Source organism: Gracilinanus agilis, chromosome 4 (assembly GCF_016433145.1).
Source record: "Gracilinanus agilis isolate LMUSP501 chromosome 4, AgileGrace, whole genome shotgun sequence".
In the NCBI taxonomy this organism is placed as follows: Eukaryota; Metazoa; Chordata; class Mammalia; order Didelphimorphia; family Didelphidae; genus Gracilinanus; species Gracilinanus agilis.
The window spans coordinates 505,617,771-505,641,037 of NC_058133.1; the positions used below are offsets into that span (position 1 = coordinate 505,617,771).

General features: G+C 41.1%; 1 protein-coding gene across 3 annotated transcripts in view; it reads right to left on the bottom strand.

Moving 5' to 3' along the window:
• KLHL24 (kelch like family member 24) overlaps positions 1-23,267 on the bottom strand; it is a 47,125-nt gene that overhangs the window by 19,183 nt on the left and 4,675 nt on the right. The window contains exons 2-6 of one of the 3 annotated variants that reach the window (XM_044673161.1): positions 21,388-21,445; positions 12,879-13,858; positions 3,611-3,795; positions 1,754-1,872; positions 1,223-1,411 (exon numbers count right to left, since the gene is read on the bottom strand). In XM_044673161.1, coding sequence (XP_044529096.1) covers positions 1,223-1,411; positions 1,754-1,872; positions 3,611-3,795; positions 12,879-13,798 — 1,413 coding nt within the window. In that variant the 5' untranslated portion in view covers positions 13,799-13,858; positions 21,388-21,445. Of the gene's footprint in view, positions 1-1,222; positions 1,412-1,753; positions 1,873-3,610; positions 3,796-12,878; positions 13,874-21,387; positions 21,446-23,267 lie in introns of those variants that run through there. The other 2 variants (XM_044673162.1, XM_044673163.1) reach the window with 2 other exon arrangements.

A 23,267-nucleotide genomic window follows, 5' to 3' on the forward strand; every position in this document is an offset into this window, starting at 1 on the left:
GAAAGAAAGAAAGAAAGAAAGAAAGAAAGAAAGAAAGAAAGAAAGAAAGAAAGAAAGAAAGAAAGAAAGAAAGAAAGAAAGAAAGAAAGAGGAAAGGGAGGGAGGGAAGGAAGGAGGAAGGAAAACTGCAGAGCATCAGACAGTTTAAGACATAATGTGCTATTTGTCTACTTGGAATAAATGTTAGAACTTACTTTAAAATGTACCAGGACTTTTGGGAAATCCTATATATAGTCACTCGGAATAATGCTGATGGTTCCTGATTAGAAATACTGCTCAAGAGTTGTACATTCTCTTTTTCACAGTTGTACATTTACTATTTTTCCTACTTTGTAAATGTAAGTCCTTTGTGTGTGTTAAGAACTTTTTGAATTGCCAGATCTGTCATGTTTCATTTTTTCACAAAATTAACAGTTGAAAATCTTTTAAAATCAGTTTTCTTAATTTTAAGACATTCACCTCTCAAATCAGCCAGTATTCAGGGAAACCTTGCTCCTTAGACAGAACTAAAGGTAGACAGCAGCTTTGCCCAGGTCAGATGATTACGATATTTTGGTGAATGACATTGATGATACTGTGCCTATAATGTATTCAACTAACAATTTTTCCCTCCAGAATTGTAGTGGCAGTTTCCATAATATCCTTCAGCTCTTGCTAAGTCTGACTCCTGAAGGAGACTTTTTGCTGAAAGAAACACAGCTTCCCAAAGGAGCCCTTTGCCCCTACAAGTTTCTTTGCTCTCTCCTCCCTTTTAGAACTTGCTCTATAAGCTACTGGCTCCCTTGTCTGCAAAGGCTGTGTCCCCGTTTCAAGATGATATATAGCAGATTTGTGAGCTCTACAGAAACAGTTTAAAAAGGGTTTTGCATAACTCCACTCCAAAAAGTTTGACTCAATCATGAACAGCAAAGAGATGGATGGAGAAATACTTGGTAACCCCCAACATGTTGGGTGAATCCTCTGTGGAAAACATGGGATACAGCATGAGAAAGAGGGGAAGAGCTAGGAAGAAGCCACACATCCATCAAGGTCATCAAGCGAATAAGCAGCTCATTTTAGAGCTTAGTAACTCTGCTAAAAATTACAGAGTACAAGGCAATACTGAAAACCTTTCCTGCTTAGAATTTTGTTAATAAGCACACTATACTAATATTCTTATTGGGATCAACTGATAGAGGGATCTGATTCAGAAGTGTGATTTAAGAAAAACAGGCTTCCTTACCTTATCTGAGCATGTGTTATCATCAGGCCCTCCGCCAATCACAAACAATTTGCCAACACAGCTTGCCACTGCAGGAGAGCTCACAGCTTCTTTGAGAGGAGCCACTTCAGTCCAACGATTTGAAAATGAATCATAACATTCCACACTGCTGAGCCTGTTTTGACCGTCATAGCCTCCAACAACGTAGACCTAGATTCACAACACAGCATTTATCGGCAATAGTCTGAGATCAGCTTTTCTTATAAAGCTTTATAGTTTTTATATATAAAAATAAATATTTTATATAAAGCTTTATAAAGTTTTTTTTTTATAAAACCTTATAAAACTCTCATGCTTGACCCCAAACTCCATATCTGGAGATAAAAATGCCATTTGAAAGGAGAGTTTAATACTATTTACATCCACAATTCACCAGAAGTGGGAGTATGATCTGAACACAAACCATCCTGAGGCAGGTTAAAGGGAAAGCGTCAGCAACAATGATTATTTTGTCAGCACATAGCAAGTGTTCACCAAAGAAACTGCTCTTACCTTGCCAAGGAGGACAGCCATTTTGTGGCGCCATCTGCCCTTATTGAGAGAAGCAACTCGGATCCAAATGTTAAGCTGCGAGTTATAAATCCAGACATCACGGCTGTTGATTCTTCCACCTTTAACAAGACACAAACATAGAGCAACCAATCGCTACCTTTGACAGGAAGCATGGCTTGAGGGTGTGAAGATTCTCTCCCCCAACCCATTTTTCAATTTAATCACCAGAAGAGTATACACCCCACTTATACTTGAGTGGGGGAGGTCTGTGACCCACATGTGTGAAAGTGGGTGACAAATCAGAAACCACTGGGCAGTCCTAAGCAAAACTAGACTATAACTGATCCACGTAAAAGTAGAGGAAGGCACAGGAAGTGACGCGAAAGAAGTTTCTTTAAAAAGGAGTTACAACTTCCTGTGGGGAGTTCTTTGTTCTTTGGAGTTCCTAGTTGGAGTTGGAGGCTGATGAAGAATCTGTCACTCTGCTTGTCCCCAGCATGTCCCCATTAGTTCCCACTAAGAGGAGAAGGCTTAGCTGGTGAAGAGAAGAGAAGAACAAAGCCCTAAGGAATCTCACCTCATCTTCATGTTCATTTCTTGGTAGAGTGGCTTTTTAAAACTAAGGTAGGGAAAAGTTACTTTTATTTCAAGTAGACTAAATCAAGTATCAAAAGGTCATATATTTTTGTTCACACAGTAAAAAAAATTGCCAGTGCCTCTACTATCCTTAAGCAAGATTTTTCCTCTTGATTTCAGTGGCTAAGAGTAGTAAAAGACAGAGCAAACAAAGGTAAAGACTGCAACAGATCTAGGAAGCTTTAAAGATAATTAAAATTTCATTTTCATATTTTTGGGAACAATTCCAGAAAACAAACTAGAGGCAACAAGAAAAGTTTGGTTGCATAGGTATTCTTATTCCTTTAAATTTTTCCTATTGAAATCTTTTATCTTTATACCACCTTTGCTTCCCAACATCTCCCAAACCCTACTCAGAACCATCCCTTATAACAAACAAAAAAGAAGAGGAAAAAAATCAGGTCAATCAAACTGATCACACATCAATCTTTCTCCCTTCCCCTTGTGACCCAGACTGAAGCCCTTCCTGATCACCCCTACTACTAGCACCCTGTCACAATCTTTGTATCTAGATAATCTAAGCAAACAATGAACAACAATCTGGACACATCTTTATTCTCTACATATGTTTAGATGTATATAGAGAAGTCATTATAGTAATATATTGTCACCTCCCCCCCATTTGAAAGTAATTTTTGTGAGAGCAGGGACCATCTCCTTTTTCATATCTGTATTACTGACATTTAGCACATTGTAGGCACTTAATATATGCTTGCTGTCACTTGAACAACCAAGTTTGACAGTGGATGCTATATTCGACAAAGAGACATTTCAAAATAATTCTGAAGAGAAGTGGAAGACTGTGATTAAAGCAAATTTTAAATGTACTTCAGAAGCATATTTATTTTTTTTTAACCCTTAACTTCTGTGTATTAGCTCCTAGGTGGAAGAGTGGTAAGGATGGGCAATGGGGGTCAAGTGACTTGCCCAGGGTCACACAGCTGGGAAGTGTCTGAGGCCGGATTTGAACCTAGGGCCTCCAGTCTCTAGGCCTGACTTCAGAAGCATATTTAGAGGAATTCTCCAGCAAATCTTTTTATAAAATAATGTTTTTGTCAAGCAAATCTTCTCTCTTTAATTCATCTGTTTATAAAATTGAGTTGATTTTTTAAAAAATCCAATTTATCTCAGATATGGAGAAATACTTGTCTTTTATGAATGTTCTCAGCAAGAAGCTATCCTACTGTTAAAAACCATCTTTAATTATGCAAACATTTTTACCTGAGACAAGAATGTCATTCCTCAGGGCACACACAGCATATTCCGACTTGGTAAATTCTGGCAGCTTGGCCAAAGATTTCCACTCGCCAGTAACAGGATCGTAGCACTCAGTGTATGGAAGATTAAAGCCCCCAACTCGCTCACACCCTCCAACAACCACAATCACTTCTGAGAAGCCAGTTGATCTAAAAAGAATGTTAAAAAGGGACATGAGGAACAATCATGACAAGCAAAGCAAAAGTAAAATGTGATTTAGTCTACCTTCAAATCAGAAAATGTACTCCCTGAGTTAGTGGACACACATAGGGTTGCTGGGTATGAGATACAACCCAGAATTAGGTAGAATCGGGTAATAATTTTTCCAATGAAAATCACCCAGATTGTTTTAGACCTGAAAAGCTTAGAACTGTTAGATCACTGGAAATATTCACAATCAACTTAAAATCAGAGAGTGCAGTGATCTAGACGGACATTGTCTATTTCCTGAACACCAAAATATACACTGGTAGATGTACTTGGTTCACTGCAATAAAAATGGCTGTGAAAACTTAGCTCAACCCATCAAGTCAAGCTGGAGCCTCAGATCATATTTCCCCTTCCAGATTTCTGCCAAGACATGAGAAGAGGCCTCCTGAGCCCATGGCCTCCTGCCCTTTCACTCCAGCTACTCTCCTTCCTTCTTCACTGTTCTGAAAATAGCAATCATCAAATCAATCGTAGCTCTGTCATGACAAAGAGCATGTCTCCATTCACAATCACTCTGACTGCTGGGTGCCTGAATGTATTTCCTTATACATGTCATACTCCTTCCTTCTCCTAATTACAAGCAATGTTCTTGCAAAACTCCAGTTTCTAACAGCGTAAGCCTTTAATAAATGCTCACCAATTCATGACTCCTAGAGTTCTGAGATGGGGTCAGTGAAGCAGAGAAAGCAGAGAATACATACATTTTCAAAAATCCTTCACCAAGTTCTAAAGCACTGGTTTGGGTTTGTTTGGTTTTTTTTGATGTGTGTGTGTGCGTGTGCTCAGGAGACACTACACAAGGACCATGGACTGGGTGCCATGCCTCCTCGTTGGCAATGAAAAACCAAAGGTAGAGAATAAAAACTTGGCCTCAAGAGACGTCACAGCCTCCTCAGTTTAGAGCTGGAGGAGATGATGATCAGAGAGAGCTAAAGAATACCTCCTCATTCCAAAGAAGTTGAGGCCCAGAGATTAAATGAGACACAATCACCCCCTAATGGAACAGAGTCAAAACCCCACTGCAAGACCTTTGGCTCTAAGGCTACTCTTCTTTAACATGGAGCAGTCATTGAGATGAAGGCAAAGATGGTTCAGTATTAATGGCCAACTCCAGGGATCCACACTTGTAAAAAGTACTGAAAACAAACTAGAAAGGATAATCTTGGTCTCACATAAAATCCCTGTAAAGGCCAGAGCACAAGAGGGACAGTGAAGGTCACCTAGAATGATGAAGGTCAGAATCAGTTTTCATGAGGGGGAATAGGGCACAACAGCCAGAAGACTGGACTCATCTTTATTTTTATGTTGAATGATCTTGCATTTTCTTCTTTTCCTCTGCCTCCTGCAGGTATGGGGGAATGAGAGGGGACAGTATGGGTTATCTTGTAACCTTACCTTTTCCTTTCCAACTGCCCAGGTAGGAAATATTTGCAATGACCCTAAACCAAGAACTACAAGGGATTGGCTTACAAAACTGTAAATGATTCAGCACTATTAAGCAAACAAATTGCCACCTAAGCCATCACGGCAAGCTTGGAACAAGGAGAGTGGGGTATTATACCATTGTTATACAGGATTCTAAGCATCTACAACGTGCTTTCAGCTACTTGCTAGATATATACTGACATGCATTATCAACCCAAAACAAGGGTCCGATAGAATTGAGAAATAGAACTATGTCTGGACCTGAAAATGTCTACAGCTTAGAAATATTAGGATTTTACACAAGCCCTATTATTTTGGTAATGTAGAGACTGGGATTTGTTGCTAGTTAAGATGCATGATCCAATAAATGTTTCCTCCACTCAGCTAACACTTTTACTTAACAAAAACAAAACAAAACAAACAAACAAACAAACAAAACGGAGGGGCCTGATATCTTTTATCTTTACATGACCTTTCTTTCTCAAGACTCCCTCTCCCACTCCACTCTTTGCCTATCCAGAGAGGAGAAATTCCTTTAAAGAATAAAGGAAAACAACCAATATATCAACCAAGTTAAAAGAAGAGAGATAACTAACATTTATATTTCTGTTAAATTACATGGTTTTCCACATGGCGGGCTATATAAAACCGTATAATGCTTCCATCTCTTGGGATGTCCAGGAAGACCCATGGGATCTAAACTTGGTCAACTTATACCTTAAAAGTCAATGTAATTGGAAATTAGATTCCTCCAAATATCTCTACCCCTCTTCCTGGACGAGTATGGAATTAGGTCAACTCAACCTAGAAGACAGAGCATTCACTGGGATAGCAAGTAAGAGGGACAAGTTGATAGTACCCTTGTGGACTCTTCTTCCTCTAGTGACATCAGAAAAGGAGAGGACAGGCCACCCAATTCTAACCTTGGCTTTAGAGGCCCACTCCTAGCCCATATGGACAAGTAGCACTGAACAAGCAAGACAGAGTGAGGAGAGTTCGGCTTTATGGAAATATGGCTTCAACCCTCAAACCCTTTCCTCCAGGCTATTATTAAACAATATTATTAAAAAATTAAATAATGCTCCTATCCAAAGCTGGAGAGAATGTGGTTGAGGGGGCTGCCACTGTTCTCCATCGCCAAGCTTATCAGAATTCCACAAGCGGTTTCTTTCTCCTTTTCAATGTAATGCCTTCTTAATCAGACCTCAACTCCAGGCCCAGGTTTGCACCAGCCTTAGCTGGGTAGATTCTATCTCTCACAGATGACAGTATTCAAGTGAACAATTTAACAGGCATTTGAGATGCATAATGTGGCATTGCAGAATCCAGAGATGAAACAAGACACCCACCCTGTCCACCAATCTCTCATCTCTTAGTAAGGAAGACACCAACATACAGCTGATTCTATCCTGAGCTCCCCTGCCCCATCCACGGACAAGGTTTAGTATGACCGACTCAAGGTACACAGGTGACATCCTCACAGCTTCCTCAAGTCTGCTTCCTGGCTCCTCCTCCTGCATATGGGCCAAAAGGCACTTGACTGTCTCTCCTCTGCTCAAAAACCTTCCCCTCCACAGCCCTCTACCATCTGGGTTCTGCCTCCCTTTCCATGACTTCTCTCCTGTTACTTCCCACTCCCCTCTCTAATACGGCCAAACCAGATAACTTGAGTCCTTGCAACTCCACATCACAGTTCCCACCTCCGTGCCCAGGATCCATTCCCTCCTACCTGCTTCTTAGACTTAGTTCCTTCAAGGCCTAACTTAGATGCTGCCCCAGATAAAGAAGGATCTAAATCTTGGCTTCATTGGCCTTCTAATCTCCAAATGGTTCATGCTGCCTTCTATGTCTGTGCCTAAGTGGTGACAAAGGGGTAAATGGGTGGCACAGACAACCCAGAGGGAGGCTTGACAACTTCCATGGAGATGGATGAATAAAAGAAGACTCCCAGAATGAATGAAGGCTGGTAGTGCCATCCACAGAAACAGGAGAGGTTAGAGCCTTTGGAGTTCTAAGCATCAAGGTCATACCTAAAGCCATGAGTGAGAAGCCCCAAGAGAACAGGTCTCCAACTTGGAAGCAGAGAGAGGAGATAAGGGGATAGAGCCACCCAAACGAATTGTGAAAGGGGATTTTTATTACCTTTGTCTAGTTTAATTTAATCAAGAACTTAAAGTACCTCTACTTAACACTTAGTAAGTCACTAACAAATAAAGTTCATGCCCTAAAAGGCCACAAGCACTGCCCCACCCTCTAGTGCTAGGCAAATTGAAATTCCTGAGATATGACAGGAGAGCTGATGGGTGGAGAAAACTATATAAGTGGGAACCTGAGAGAGATTCATATTCATTCATTGCTTGGCAGATTCTTGGAATTCTTGGTGGCCTTTATCCTAGAGAGCATGAGCTCCTGTGCACTGAAGGTTCTCAGCAGTTTCTCAGTGTCTTTGGCTCTTCAGATTTCAGCTTCCTGATCTGGACTTTGGATTCTGATGAGAATCGCATTCACGGTCTGGAGGCACTAGGATTAGGACTTAGGGTATTTTTAGCTGGGTGATATTTTTCTACTTCCTTCCTATATTTCCCACTTTAATATCTCTACCTTGCTGTAAATAAAGCTACTAACAGACTACTGACTTATAGTTTAACTTTAATTTTTATAAATGGCAACCACAACAATTTTAAAAAATTCTTATATTCAAACCCATTTTAATCATTACATTTTGGGAACCTTAGCAACAAAAGCTGCTGTGGCTCTGGAGCTAGGAAATGCTTTTGGCCATCTGTTCAGCTGATCCATTATGACCAGACAAAATTTATAATGTCCAGCCTTGGGCATAGTGATGAAGTCAATTTGTAAGTACTCAAAAGATGCTCTTAAAAGAGATCATTCCTCACTTTGGTCTGTCAGGACAAATTGATTCAGATAGGGGAACTCATTTAACCGATTCTGTTTTGTCTCAAATTTATTCTTGTTTGGGGATCACTCCCAAATTCCGTGTATGGTATCATCCCCAGAGTTCAGGCCAAGTTGAGAGAATGAATAGCGATCTTAAGACTATGACTGGAAAATTGTGCACTGAGACTCACTTAAAATGGCCTAAAGTTCTCCCTCTAGCTCTATTTTATCTTTGAAGCAGGCCAAGGGGAGATCTACACATCTCACTATTTGAGATGCCTTTTGGACATCCCCCCCATTCAGGCTAAGCCTTTTTCTCCTGCATACTCATCTTTACTAGGGAGAGACACTTTCTCAACAACTTCCTGGCAAGAGTTTCCACTCAATGATCTAAGGGAATGGTAAGTGGTCCAGAACAGAACTTCTTTTCTCCTCAATTCATCTCATGTGTCCAAACAAGGGCTGAGTCCTACAGATCCGGCCTCTCTCCTTCTCTCTACCCAACACTCACCTCCCTAGGCCCAGTTCTGGCCCACCTCATTAACCTCCATCCCTAAAGCCTCCCATTCATCTTCCACACAGGTGCCAAATCATACTCCTAAAGCACATCTCACTGTTCCTCTTCTGTTCAAAACGCACAATGGCTCCTAAGGTCTCGAGGTCTTTGTTCTAGCAGAAGAATCTGAATCCAGGACTTCCTACCTCCAGGCCCATCCTCTCTCCACTGGGCCTATAGCACTTTTGAATAGCCAGTGTTTATAGACTTTGGCACATTTGAGAAACTTATTAGAAAGTTTTACTTTTAAAGCTATAAAAAGACTCTTTATTCTCTAAATGGTCTTTCACAATTCATAAACTCTATGAAAACCTGTGAAACCCCAAACAAAGGCTGGGGGGGGGGGGGGATGGACACAGCCACAGAGAAAGATTCCTTATGTCAGGAGGGTGGAGGAAAATTTTTCAACATGAAATTTACACACTGAAAATGCCCAGAATCCTTCTTTTATTTTCCACAGCAAAGGGAGAATCAATGGAAGGCTTTAAAGGCTATTTGGCACAGATGAAGTTTCCCAGAAGATGATGGAATTCCTCGAGATGCAAGAGGGGACAGGATAAAGTGTGGAGAAAACCATGAGCTGGAATCCCATCTCCCACACCTTAGAAGCCCCAGAGCCTTCATTTTCTTATCTGAAAAATAGGGATAACAGTATCTCTACTACTTCTCTAAAGATACTGACTTAGGGACTTTGTAAATCTCAAAGCATTCCACAGAGATCTGAGCTCTAATCTTAGCTCTGTTGCCAAGGAGCTAGGTGTCCTCAGGCAAGTAGCTGTACTGCTCTGGTCTCAGTTATCTCAGGTGAAACAAGGGACCTAAAAACCAGGTGATCTCTTAGGTCATTCTGATTCTAGGGAGAGAGAAGGGACTAGTAATCATACTGATGCAAAAAAAGAGTAGGAAGAAAAGGGTCCAAAAACATCTACAATGTCCTGAGGGGATGAGGTTAGTCCTATTCAAAGAAGAGACTAAATGCAGCTGAGCCATGGTTTCATGTACAACTAGTACTTTCCATTCTTCTTAGTATAAGGAAATATTCACATTTCTTAAAAAATTTAAAAGGAAAAATCACTCCAATGACAGCAAAGAGGATGAAAAGGAACTGTAAACCAAGACAATGAAAGAAATGGGGTACTTGGGAGTTGGAGGATTTCCTTGCACTCAAGGCCTTCCATAGCCCTCTGCATGACCTCCTGGCAGGGAGTAGTGGAGAAAAATCTCCTCTGCCAGGCCTGGGCTGAATCAGGTGGCCCTGGAAGCCTCTTCCAACTCCAAGATTTTAGGCCTCCAGAATTCCTTTGTACAATCATTAGGCAGAAAACCCAAGTCAGGCAGACAGGCTGCTCACAATAGCTTTACTGAGCCCAGTACACTCTCAGAAGAGCACTTCTTATACTGTATTATTCTAACTTGGTAACAATTCTGATCCAAGAGTCTTTAGAAAAACAGGATTAAAAGAGGTCCACTTCACTTTACAAAGGAGGCGTAGCCATTCAGAGTTCTAAAAAATGGTTCCTAGAAGTCAAATTATATTCTAAAGGCACAGAGGAAGCCAGCCATTAAAGTGAAGGCAGGGAATGTTAGTCCTTGGCCTGACTTCCCCAGTGATCCAGGAGAGCCAAACTGGCTTCAGTTACTCTTAGACTCCACCTCTTAGCACAGGCCATCCCCACAGCCTGAAGCACACTCCCACTTTAGCTTTGCTAAGTTAAGACTCCTCAGCTCAAATAATCACCTCCTATGGGAAGCCAGGCTGATCAAATTCAGGGGTTCTTACCCTGGGTCTAAGAACTCTTTTTTTTGTGTGTGTTTTTTTTGTTTGTTTGTTTGTTTTTAACACTTACCTTCTGTTTTAGAATCAGTAATGTGTATTAGTTCTGAGGCAAAAGAGTGGTAAGGGCTAGGCAATGGGAGTTAAACGACTTGCCCAGAGTCACATAGCTGGCAAGTATCTGAGGCCAAATTTGAACCCAGGACCTCCCATCTCTAGTCTAATTCTCAGTCCACTTCACTGAGCTACCTAGCTGCTTCCTATGAGATTATTTAAATATATGTATTTAACAAAATATATATATGTATATATTTTGTTAACTCTCCTTTGGAGTAATTAGTTCCCTTTGTGATTGTCAGTATTTTATTATTTGCATTTCTAAACAGATTCTGAGAAGATCCACAGGTCTCTCCAGACTGACTGATAGAGGGGTTTAGGATCCCCCTCCCAAGATGAAGAGCCCCTGTTCTCCTGAGGGCTTGCCTCATGTTCAAATTATTTTGTATTAATTTCTCTGCATGTTCGTTTGTCTCCCTGTAGAGCACACAGAAGGTGTTACAGAAATGTTAGCTATGATAATGAAGCAGGTTCAAAGCAAATGTAATAGTCTGGGACCATCTGAAAAGGAGTTTTTCATGTGGGTGATGCTAGGGTATCTGGACCCACTACTGGGACATATGACTAATGTTCTCTATTGCTCTCTCTTCAAAAATTCCCTGGCCCTGTTCTCTAACCTTCGTAACAATATGCTATAATAAGAACTTATCAAATACCATATTTATTTGCTACTCTGACTCCAAAAGCAGCTGAAGAAAAATGTGCAAAAGTGTTTTCTGTGTATCCTTTTTGTGTATCCTTCCCCAGATCTGGATTTTATAGGTAAAAATATTTTCCTAAAAAAGGGGAAGTGGGATGGGATGAGGAATTATAGCTGTGGCAACTAAATCAAGGTGATTTATCAGACAGGACATTGGGCTTGGAGTCAGGATGTCAGTTCAAATCCTACCTCAGTCAGTACCTGTGTGATCCTGGACAAACTGCTTCCATGCTATGTGCCTCGGTTTCCCCATCTACAAAATGTGGACTACACTAGCACTTATCTCACAGGGTTCTTGTGAGGCTCAAAAGAGATATCTATAAATCACCACAGAAATGCCAGCTAAAACTGCTGTCCCTAGGACTTCTTTCTGCCAATAATTTGCCAGGGAGTCTCCCTCAAGCACTGCTTCATGCTCTCCACTGGGGAAAAAACACCTCATCAGGAGCATATACAGGAAGCAGCTCCAGAGAGGCCACCCAAGCTTTTGTCTGCTTCACACTTAAAGAGGAGGAGAAGGGCAATGTGTGGGGTCTTCTAACGGCCCCAGCAACTCTGAAGGATTCAAGGGAAGTACAGCCTCCCTGGCACAACTCAGAATTTCTTGGGGTTTCAGGCTCAAATGAATAAGTTTATCCAGGGGCAAAACTGAGCTCCAATATAGCCTGCAGAACTATTGTTTCGGCCTTATGATCTGAAAACACCCCCACCCCCACCCCCAGTCAAGACTTGCCTGTACTTGGGCAGCCCCATCCTGGTACAGCTGATGTCTGAGAAGAACCAGCAGTTTCATTAGGTTTTTCTGAGGAGTTTCCTCTCTGAAGCCCTGCTATGAATGACCTAATTCCATAACCATCTATAAAGTCAAGGAAAACCAGACATGGAATAAGCACAGTGCTGACTACACCAAGATTCTATGAGGAAAAAACAATTCTTCCCACTGGCCTTTAAGATTTGTAAGACCACAGATCTAGCCTGGAAGGGACATCAGAGGCCACCCAGGCCCAAATCTTCATTTTACAGAATTCAGAGAAGTAATCTGATGGGATCACGGAATAGAGTTGGAAGGACCCAAAGAATCATCTCATCTATGCACTCATTTTACAGATAAAGAAACTGAGGCAATAGAGGCAGCTAGGTGACTCAGTAGATAAGAGAGCCAGGCCTACAGATGGGAGGTCCTGGGTTCAAATCTGATCTTCCTAGCAGTATGACAGTGGGCAAGTCACTTAACCTCTATGACTAGGCACTGCCTAGCCTTTACTGCGCTCCTGCCTTGTAACCAATACACAGTACTGATTCTAAGACAGAAGATGAGGATTTTTAAAAAAATTAACAAAAAAAAAAAAACAAAAAAAAAACCTGAGGCCAAGACAAATGAAGTGACTGGACTTACACGATCCCAGGTCTGGAGTAGGGAAGGATCTCCCCATCCATCGCTTTATAAAGGAGGAAGGTTAGAAGCTGAGGAAAGCTGGCTGACTTGGCCAAAGTCACCTAGGTTCCAAATGCAGAGGTAGGCCTTACTCTACAGCTTTGAAAAGTTGCTCACCTTCGTGGCCTTGTTCTTGGTGACATCATCTCATTTCCAAGGATGTGGTACCGTCTGGCTTCGTGTAGTAACTGATAACAGTCAGGAGAATTCTGGATTAATTGGTCCACTTCAACAGTTTGCACAAAGTAGTTGGGATGTAGGAGAGGGAGTCTCACGTGGGTCAGAAGTTCCTGCAACAATGGCCTCCTCAGGTCAACTGCCCGATACACCCAACGCATGACGGCTTCAAAAACCATTTCTTCCTTGCCAATCACCAGTTCATCACTACCAATGTAATCGATGAGCTCGTCTTTGCCAAGCTCCAGGAACTCCTCGTGTTGGGACACATCCTCAAACATCTGCAGGGCAAAATTCCGGCATTTGGTGAAGAGGGTCTTCAGGGAGTGTGTGTCAGCAAAGCGCTGGATCCCAAGGCAGTTGCAAGGATCCAGTTGTTTCTCCAAGAACTTGGCACAGGCATTACGCAGGGCACTGATCTGAAAGAGACTGGACGTCTCAAAGAGATATTGGACATTCTCAGTAGTGATTTTGACCTTTCCAGTATAAACGTACTGCAGAAAACAATCCATTGCTTCAGCCAAAATGCCATTGATCTCCACCAGCATCTCTCGGCTTTCTCTATGATCGTTACAAAACATGGCTCTGAAATAGCTGCTACATGCTGAGAGGATGGCCCGATGGCATGGGAACTCCTTCCCTTCCACACAAATGATGACGTCAGTGAACAAGCGACTATCTCGGAACTCATTAAATATCTGGAGTATGTTTTCAGCATGGGATGATCCTGAATTAAAGTCAAAAAACTCATGGCCTGTGAGAGATTTGGGGTCCATTTCAAACACTTTACGCTTAATTGCTGGGGAATCACGCACCCCAAGATCCTCTCTGTTTAGTCTGCGGCCCAGTATTAGTACCATTGTTACATCAGTTGGCTAGATGCTTGCTGAAAAATGCCTGCTAAGGATCGTCTGTCCTTCCTAAAAGTTAAGGAGAAAAAAAAAAAGCAACATTTCTGAATGGCAAAAAAAGATTAATAATTTCATTTTTTAGAATGAACGGCTTAAATACTGTCATAGATAATACAAGGATCAAATGCTACACTTAAAAATTATCATGCCCTGGGAACTAGTTGTGGCCTGATGCTGTGAACTTTCACATATCAAATCATGCTGGATTACTACCCTACCATTAGTCTACTCGGATGCCTTCTTGTGGAGTAGAGGCCTCCTGGAGTTAAGACTATGCTAGCAAAGCACCAACTAGAGCATGTTCTGCCAAACTGGGAAGGCTTTAAATTTGAACCTGATGACAGACAGGCACCTAAGGACCAGGCTGGCTAAGTTTGGAGATTATCCTTGGAATCCCTTCAAAGTTTACTCAAGTGTCCCCTCTCTCACAGATGCTGCCTGATACCCTCTGTCCCTCCTTCCTGAAATGAGAGGATCACAGATTTAAGAGTGAGAAGGGACCACAGAAGTCCTAAGCCTGACAGATAAGTAAACTAAAGCACAGAGGGGCTAAATGACTTGTTCAGGATTTGACAACCTAATTGCTTTATTTCCTGTTTTGATGTATTTTCTATTACTTATTTCTGTGCATTAGGCTTGTTCCTATTAGAATATAAGCTCACTTTGGCCAAGGAACATTTCCTTTTTGTCTTTGTATCAGGACCTACCACAATAAATGCTCAATGAATTGAAGAAAGGTGTCACGTTTGTTTCTGGTCAGAGCAAACTCATGAAGTCATCTCAGGTATGGAAAGCTTACCATCTTGTATGATTCGTAGGAAGTATACCCACTGACAAAAATTAGTCTTAAAAGGTATTAAATTATACCACAATGAACTCAGTGGGGGAGAGGGGGTGGAGAATGGGATACTGAATCTTATCGAGAGCATAAATCTATCCCTACCTCTGGTAGAAGGCACTTTCACTTTGAAAGCATTCTTCCACCAGGTAGGAACGTTATTGGCATGATCAAAATGAACTTGTTAACACAATTACTTCCAACTTCTTTGCAGTTCTTACAGCTTTTCTGAAGGAAACCAATGTTAACATCCTGTACTTGCAGTCTTCCCCAAAAGAATGACAGGTATAGATTCATTAAGGTTTCTGTAGCCCCAGTGCCTGGTACATTAAGGGGGCTTAATAAATGCTGGTTTACACCTTCCTGAAAAAAGCCATCAATAAGGCCTGACCTTCCCCAGTTTTACTGTCAACTTACCCAATGCTGACTGGACCATCCACCATTCTCTTTAATACATCCTGAGCACCTGTTGTGCAGAGGCAGTCCTCTCCCAAGGGCCCTTCTGGTGCTGGTTACTTGAGTGCATTTGGTTAAATCCTACGATTCCTCTGGGCCTTGGTTCCCTCATCTGTAAAGGTGGGGACTAGCCTAGAAGTCCTCCCAGGTCCCTTCCAGCTCTGGATCCAGGACTCTGTAGGCCCAGCTGGATGCTAACTAAGCAAAGTCCCTGCCCTCAAAGGACTTACAATTTAGTCAGGGAGACAAGGACAGACACATCATTCAATTATCGTCTGTCATTCTCATGCTAATGGCCATGTACAGAAACACCACTCTAGTGGTCCTAGGTTCAAAGGAATTATGTGATGGCATTCATCCTTGGCTGCTAAAGACATTTAACAGGAGCACTTCCTGACAAGTGGCCCTGCCAGCCAAAAGATGTCCAGATTTTCCTCTTTATTTCTCACCTCCTATATTCCCTGTTTTCTGGCAGAGCAGAGAAGATTGGTTACTAACCGAAAAGTGTTAGAGAGGAAGGATTAATTTAGATTTTAAAAAGTTATTAAGAGCTAGGCAGTAAAGGATCTGAACAGGCCAGGGGAGCAGACCCTAGTGCCAGCTATTCTCTACCCTCCTAATGAGAATCATCTTCTTCTTTTTTTTTAAACCCTTACCTTCTATCTTGGAGTCAATACTGTGTATTGGCTCCAAGACAGAAGAGTGGTAAGGGTGGGCAATGGGGGTCAAGTGACTTGCCCAAGGTCACACAGCTGGGAAGTGTCTGAGGTCAGATTTGAATCTAGGACCTCCCGTCTCTAGGCCTGGCTCTCAATCCACTGAGCTACCCAGTTGCCCCCGAGAATCTTCTTTAAAGAAATAAAACTGAGCCTGTCTTACTGATCTGGCAGGGAACTTAGAGATTTACCACTAAATTCCCCAATCTATTAGTAAAGCTCATAAGGATCCCAGATACAGAGCTGGAAGGAACCTTGGAAAAGCCCCTTATCTAGCCCTCTCACTAAACAGGGGGACTCCCATGGGCCTCAGTTTCTTCAACTGTAAAATGAAGGGTTGGACTAGATGGCTTTTGCAGCTTTCTATTTGGATCCTATGAAGCTGCTCTAACTAGGGCAAAGACTATCAAGGAATAACTAACTACTTATCTTTGCACTTTTCACTGCAAAGAGCCAAGAGCCCAACATGTAAATCTGCCCAGTTAAAAGTTGGAGAGTATCTTTCATCTCTATGGTAATTGGAAAAATAAGTCAACCACAAACAGCAGTGGGTAAAGGGTTCAGAGGGGGAAACAGGTCAATCTAAATTTCAAACAATTCAAAGTAGAAACTTTGGAAACTTTCTTTTTTAAGTCTTTAAAGTTTGACTTTTTTAAAAAGAAGGATCTATCTCTTTATGTCGGAAATAAATAGAAAATTAACATAACTTCAGCAAAGAGGAGAAAAGATTATTTTCTCTGTTCCCTCCCTCTACCTCTAAACATCCTAAATATCTGAAAGACCTATCTTCAAATGTACATATACATTAGAGAAAGGCATTATTCCAGATGTAAAGATTCTTATCACTGATGAAATTTCCCAATAAATTTGAGTAAATATGAGGAATATGAGGACGGAGTGAGATAACATTATATATTAAGAAAGTATTTTTATAGGAGGAAATCCAGGAACCAAAGAGATTAGCATGAGGAAAGAATATTTGGGCAAAAGTCTAAGGGGAAGAAAGAGGAGTGATTTTGTTGTTGATATATGATAGACTACCTAGAAAATAGGTTCTTATAACGTAGGGTCTTGTCAGCTTGTTCTTTAAACAATTTTGACTGTATTTCAATAATAATTGTTTTCCCTTGTAATCCTACATATTTATTCTGAAAATCAGGATCTGATTCTCAAAATATTATTTTGAAAAGTATCTTCACTGGACTGTCAAAGGAGTCTATGAAACAAACAAACTCCTAGATCAAGAAATCTTGATCAGAAGAAAAAAGGAAATTTATGTGTTTAGGGAATAGATCCCAACCTTAAAAAAGAGGCATAATATAAATGGTGATGGGAATGCCAATTGGACCAACATCTGTGGGCAAAAGAAGGCGGTTAATCTTCCAAAGGTGGGAAGAATACTATTACGGAGTCCATTTTCACTGAAAAGGAAAAATAATAAATAATAAATAATGGGAACCCTGGTGGAAAAGTGACCAGAGGCTCCATTCTAGAGTTTGTGACAAGGGAAATCTGGGCAGTGACATGCATCTTGGATTTGGGGATAGGTTTCAGGGCACATTTCAGAGAAAGATGGACAAAAACCTGTGGAAGAAAATGTTTCAGAGAAAGTCAGTCCAGAAGGGAGAGAAAATACTCAGAATGAAAATCTGAAGCCACACAGGCAAACAACTCCAGGGATGGGGAAAAATTGAGGAGACTCAAGTTGATACAAAGGAACTAATTAACAAAGTCAGATTTTTAAATGAAAATGCACAAAAGATGGAAACAAGATCAGATAAAGAATGAATTTAAAAGTGAGACACAGTACTATAAAAATACGGTCTAGCATGTTAGTTTTCACAGAATGAACTGGCAAGGGAAGCTACAAACAGCAAAAAGAGGATTTGTTTTTGTTTTTTAAGCTATATGAATGGCATAATGGCCACTGATGACACAGCTGTCCAAAAATGGACCGAGTGGCCTCAGGAGGCACAGTGGCTCCCTTCTTGGCTGTCTTCCAACTAGGAGGCTTGAACACCACTTGTTGGGTCTGTTATATTGGGGTTTCCTTCCTTTTGAACCTGGGTGGGCTGGATGGCTACTGACATACACAGCATTTCATAATTGGGAAACAGAAGTAACTGCCTATCATCAAACAAGATTGCCCTATTCATGGCCCAGCTTAGTCAGTCATAATGTAACCCCCCCCCCCCCCCCCCAAAAGAAATCTATCCTCTTCATCCTCTCCAAAATCTCCCCCAACAGTTCTGTAACAAAAAACTCATGTACAAGCAACAAATTCCTATGTTGGCCAAGCCTATCCAAAATAGTTCATCTTATTCCTTGTCCTGCATCTTTCGGCTTTCATTTGGAAGCTGGGTTCTGGCATCCATCATCATCCTTTGGAATCAGGGTTAGGCATTACATTTTGTGACTCCATAATAATGTTATAATGATGGCTCCAAGTGCCAAACTTCTCTAGATTCAAGACAATTTCCCTCCATTTATTATAGAATCTTTCCCAAATGTACTTTTTGGTTTGTTACTTACTTATGACACTTGTGGGCTATTTTCCCCCTTTCTGCATAAAAGGTAAGGAAACAAGGTTTACTAATCTAGTAATGGGTTAAGTAAGAGCCCTCAAAGATATTCTCCTGTTTTTGAACCCAAGTCTTCCTATAGTACCCAGGACAGAAGTTCAAAAGCCAGTCATGACCTTGTCCCCTCCATCTCATGATATAGACCCAGGAGCTCTGAATCTTCTCTATTTCCACCTGGGCTGGGACCTTCTTGTTGCCACCTCAATGGGTCAGGCCTTACCCAAAGTTCCCTCAACCTCCCCAGAAGCAGGAATTATGTGTGTCTACCACCACGCCTGGCTTGTAAAAGGTTTTCAAGAAGAATGTTAACAAATCTAGACTAGAGTTCTAAAAATTGAAAACTATAGGTATATTTAAATCATTTGAAAAAGACGCCTATGTTTATCTTCTAAATATACTAACTAAATACTAAAAATAACTACATTATAGCAACAAAAAAGTCAAATAACATGAAGTCTCAAAGAAAGAACACAAACCCCAGAGGAAGTCTGGTCACCCTAACAGGTATTCTCAACCTTTACCAATATCTCACAATAATCACAATTAATCAGTAAGAATTTCTTAAGTACCAGCATGTGCCCAGTAACAGACAAAAGACTTTCCTTGCCCTCAGAGAACTTACATTAGCCATCCAGTGTCCTTACATCCCAGGATCACATATATACAAGTAATGCTTAATACCAAGTGATTCATAAGAGGGATGGCCTGGGTAGAAGGAAGGTTCCTGATTAGGGTCTCAGAGAATATATAGGAATAGAGCAGTGCAGAGCAATATGGATGATGGTCAGCGGCCCAGTTTGGCCAGAATGTAGTGGGTATCTATGGGGGGTGAGAGTCAGAGATAAGAGGACGGAATGAGATATGGTGGGATTACTTAATCAAGTTATCAAAAGTGTAAAACAGGCATGAACAATTCTTGGATATCATTAGTGAACCAGAAAAGGTCCTTGATCATTGTGGAATCAGTGAAATGCTCTGAGCCACTGGACAAAATGAGAGAAGTTATATACATGGGAATTGGATTGGGATTATAATTAGGGAAGAGTCAAATCCCCTGAGCTTTTGACAAAATAGCAAATCTATTTGGAATCTGGGATTCTAATAGCAGGCCAGTGCAATGGTGGAGCAGTTCCAGCCAGCCCATGGAGGGGAAATTGAGGTGGGAGGAAAATAATCTCCACCTCCTCCTCCATGACCTCAGGAAACCTTGTGACCTTCAGAGAGTCAGAAGTTTTGAACTTCCCTATGAGATGGCAGCAATATTGCAGGACAACAGTCTGAAGACAGAAAACTTCAAGATTCTATACAAAGGCTGATGATCCTGAGCCCAAAAGAGCCCTATAGACCCCAAAGAGGAACTTCTTGAGGCCCCAAGAAGGAAGAAAAGGACTCCTAACAGGAATCTGCCCTTTGGCCACATGATGTCTCTTAACTTTGGGCCTTTTTTCCCCTAGGCCAGTGATGGGCAAACTACTGCCCTCTGGCCAGATGGGAATGGGTAGGGGGGTGCCTGAAATGTTCTATCCAGTCGTGGACATTATTCCTAATGTGACGAATACAATGAGTAGGATACAATACAATAACACTTTGAAAGAGTTGCCTTAGAAACAGACTGACAGAGGAGCATTTCCTTTGGCCCCCTCTTTAAAGTTTGCCCATCACTGTCCTAAACTCTGCACATACATGAGGAGATGGCCTGTCCCAGACTTTGAGGGGAATGTTTTTATGGGTTTTTTATTTGCTGCAACTTCTCAGATAAATATTCCTTTATAAGAGCTAACTAATGTTCACTGTTAATTGATAATGGGGAGGTATCAACTGATGGATGGGGGGAGGGGAACAGTCATTAGCAAAAGCACTCGAAATCAATCCCAACCAATGTTACCACTAGTATCCCATGGGGTGAACTTGTGGAACCCAATGGACCAGCCCCATTCGAGGTGGGAAGCAAACGCAGTAGGTGTGGCAGCATCAAACCATAACGAGCCACTGTCTTCTCTCCTCACAACTAACTGCAGGTCTACAGATTATTACTACCTTTTGGACTGCCCAAGAGGTTCCAAAGGACATTTGTGAGGTAAATATTTTTAAAAGTTGTTCAGAAAAGATTCTCATTTTAGATGTCTATGGAGCCCAATAAGCTGCGTCAGCTCAAATAAATAATGTTCATAACAACAGAATCTCAAATTTTTTTTTAAACCCTCACCTTTTGTCTTGGAGTCAATACTGTGTATTGGCTCCAAGATCAGTAAGGGTGAGCAATGAGGGTCAAGTGACTTGCCCAGGGTCACCCAGCTGGGAAGTGTCTGAGGCCAGATTTGAACCCAGGACCTTCCATCTCTAGGCCTGGCTCTCAATCTACTGAGCTACCCAGCTGCCCCCCAGAATCTCAATTGTGAACAGAAGGCCATAACATGAACAATATGGAAATGTTTTGCATGATTGCTCATGTATAACATATAACAGGAAGGAGAGAGAATCTGGAACTCAGGATTTTAGAAAATGGAAGTTAAAAAGTGTTTTAACAAGTAATTGGGAAAAACAAAATTATAGGAAATAAAAAATGTGAATAGAAGAAAATTAAACAGAAGAGACTCAAGACAGACAGAAGATTGAATAAGACTAAAAGGTTGGATGAAAAACATTTAAATGTGTATTATTTGATAATATGTGTACCATTCTTGGGGACAGAGGAGAGAAGGAACACAGATTGCAAAATGTCAGCAAAACAAAATAATAAGAAAATATAAAAATGAAATAAATTGTTGGGAAAAAAAGACTAAAAGGTTGGGTTATTAAAGAGAATGTGAAACTTTTTTCCTTTAAGATCTTTTAATACAGAATAGCTATTTGTCTAAAATACCATAAGTGAAACCTGCTTAGGGAAAGGGGATGACAGAGGTTTCCTTGATGACAAAATTTAGAAGTTACCCATTTTATAAATACCTTTATGAGCATTTGTTGCACAAAGCCACACAGCCCCCAAAATTGTGTTTTTTCTCACCTAAAATAAATGAAACAATAGAGAAAATCAGATCCTGTAACCACTATATCAAGGCTTTGTTGTTGTTATTGAGTCATTCTCAGTTGTGTCTGACGCTTTTCAAATCCAATTGTAGTTTTCTTGGCTGAGGTACTGGAGAGGTTCACCATTTCCTTCTCCAGCTCTTTTTACAGACGATAAAACTGTCTGAGGACAGATTTGAACTCAGAAAGACAAGTCTTCCTGACTCCAGGGCTGGTCACTGGGCCACCTAGTTACCCCTCATGTCAGGGCTACTTGGCATAATTTCCTTAAAGTATGTGTTATATACCATGTCAGAAAGCTAAAATGCTTTGAGTCATTTAATCTTTCTCAATTCCATAATTGTTTATCTCAAATGTGAGTTCAATTTCAGTCCCTTCCAAAAAGTTTATTTTGCAACAGTTCTGCCCTGAGGTAAGATTTCTTAAGCCAGAGATGAATGAATTATACTCAGTAAATCAACAAAAAACAAGATTGCTCTGGCCAAGATTGTCTCTATAGCTCCAGGGCACCAACTCTCCCTCTTCTGGACCTTGTATCCTTTTGGCCTTCATTCTGGGTATGCTTCTAGAGGACCAGAGACAAGCAGGTAAGATCTTTGAGGACAGGACCTTGCTGTCTCTTCTTTTCTGTTTTTGTGTCCCCAGGGTTTAGCAAAGTGTCCCAACTCTCTTCATTCCATGAACAATCTTTGCATGGATGGGGGTGGGATGGGGTGGTCTTAGTCCTCTAAAATTTGGCAGATGGCTTTTAGGAAGTGCTGAGGCCCCAAAACTCATCACTCAGGTCCCAAAAAGGTGATGCGTTTCCATTTCATACTGAAATTCTGGGAGGCAGAACTGGCTTGAATTGGGAAAACCCTTCTATCAGATGCTGACTGGTGATCCCAGCCAGGTTCCCAAACCTCTTCGAAGCCCGAACAATTCTCTAAGAGTCAAGGTGTAGACCTCTCTTGTAAACGATCTCCCACCCCCTGCCCAATGATACAGCCCCAGAACAAGAGTCAAAAAACAACCCCCTCAAAAATAATATGAGTCCAGAGAGTTCTGGTTTCTACAGTGGGCAAACCCCACTCCAGACACAGGATTGCAACTCCCCCAGGAAAGCCTTCCAAGTGGACTTCCACCTATTCACCAGTATTTACCAGGCTGATGTGAAGTCTCTCCCCAGATACTTTAAGGCCAATGTAAGACAAAACCACACACACAGCAGAGGCCTTCAAAGGGATGCCTCCTCTTCCAGAAGGCCTGGGAGCCATTTGCCCACTCTGGATCTATTTGTAGGTACTCTCTCTTCACATTTGGTCTGCATACACTCATTTATAGATGTACACACATGCTGCTCCCTTCCCAAATGGAAGCTGTTTCAGAGGAGGGATTCTTTCATTCTTGGTCCTTGTATGCCTCAGGCAATAGTACAGCCCCTAGCACACAGCAGAAGCTTAATATATGCTTGTCAGCTGACTGAATCTATGACAGTTCGAACGTGGTAGCATTTTCTAGAATTTATGATTTATGTCACTTCCATTTCATGATATTACTTTAGAGTTTCCATTAATAATTTTTCTAAATTTGAAAAAAAATTACTGGGAATTACAATTCAAATATTTAGATATGACTAATTCACTCAATTAAAAAGTCACAGTTTATATGCAATGCAAATTTAAGATTCAATTATATCTGCTCTTATTCTCAGATGGGTCCATCAAGTACCTCTTAAAAATTTGCATAACCAAATCTCATGTATATTGTATAATTGTCTTAGTAAACTAAGAAAAGTCTCAATAAAAACCTAGGACAAC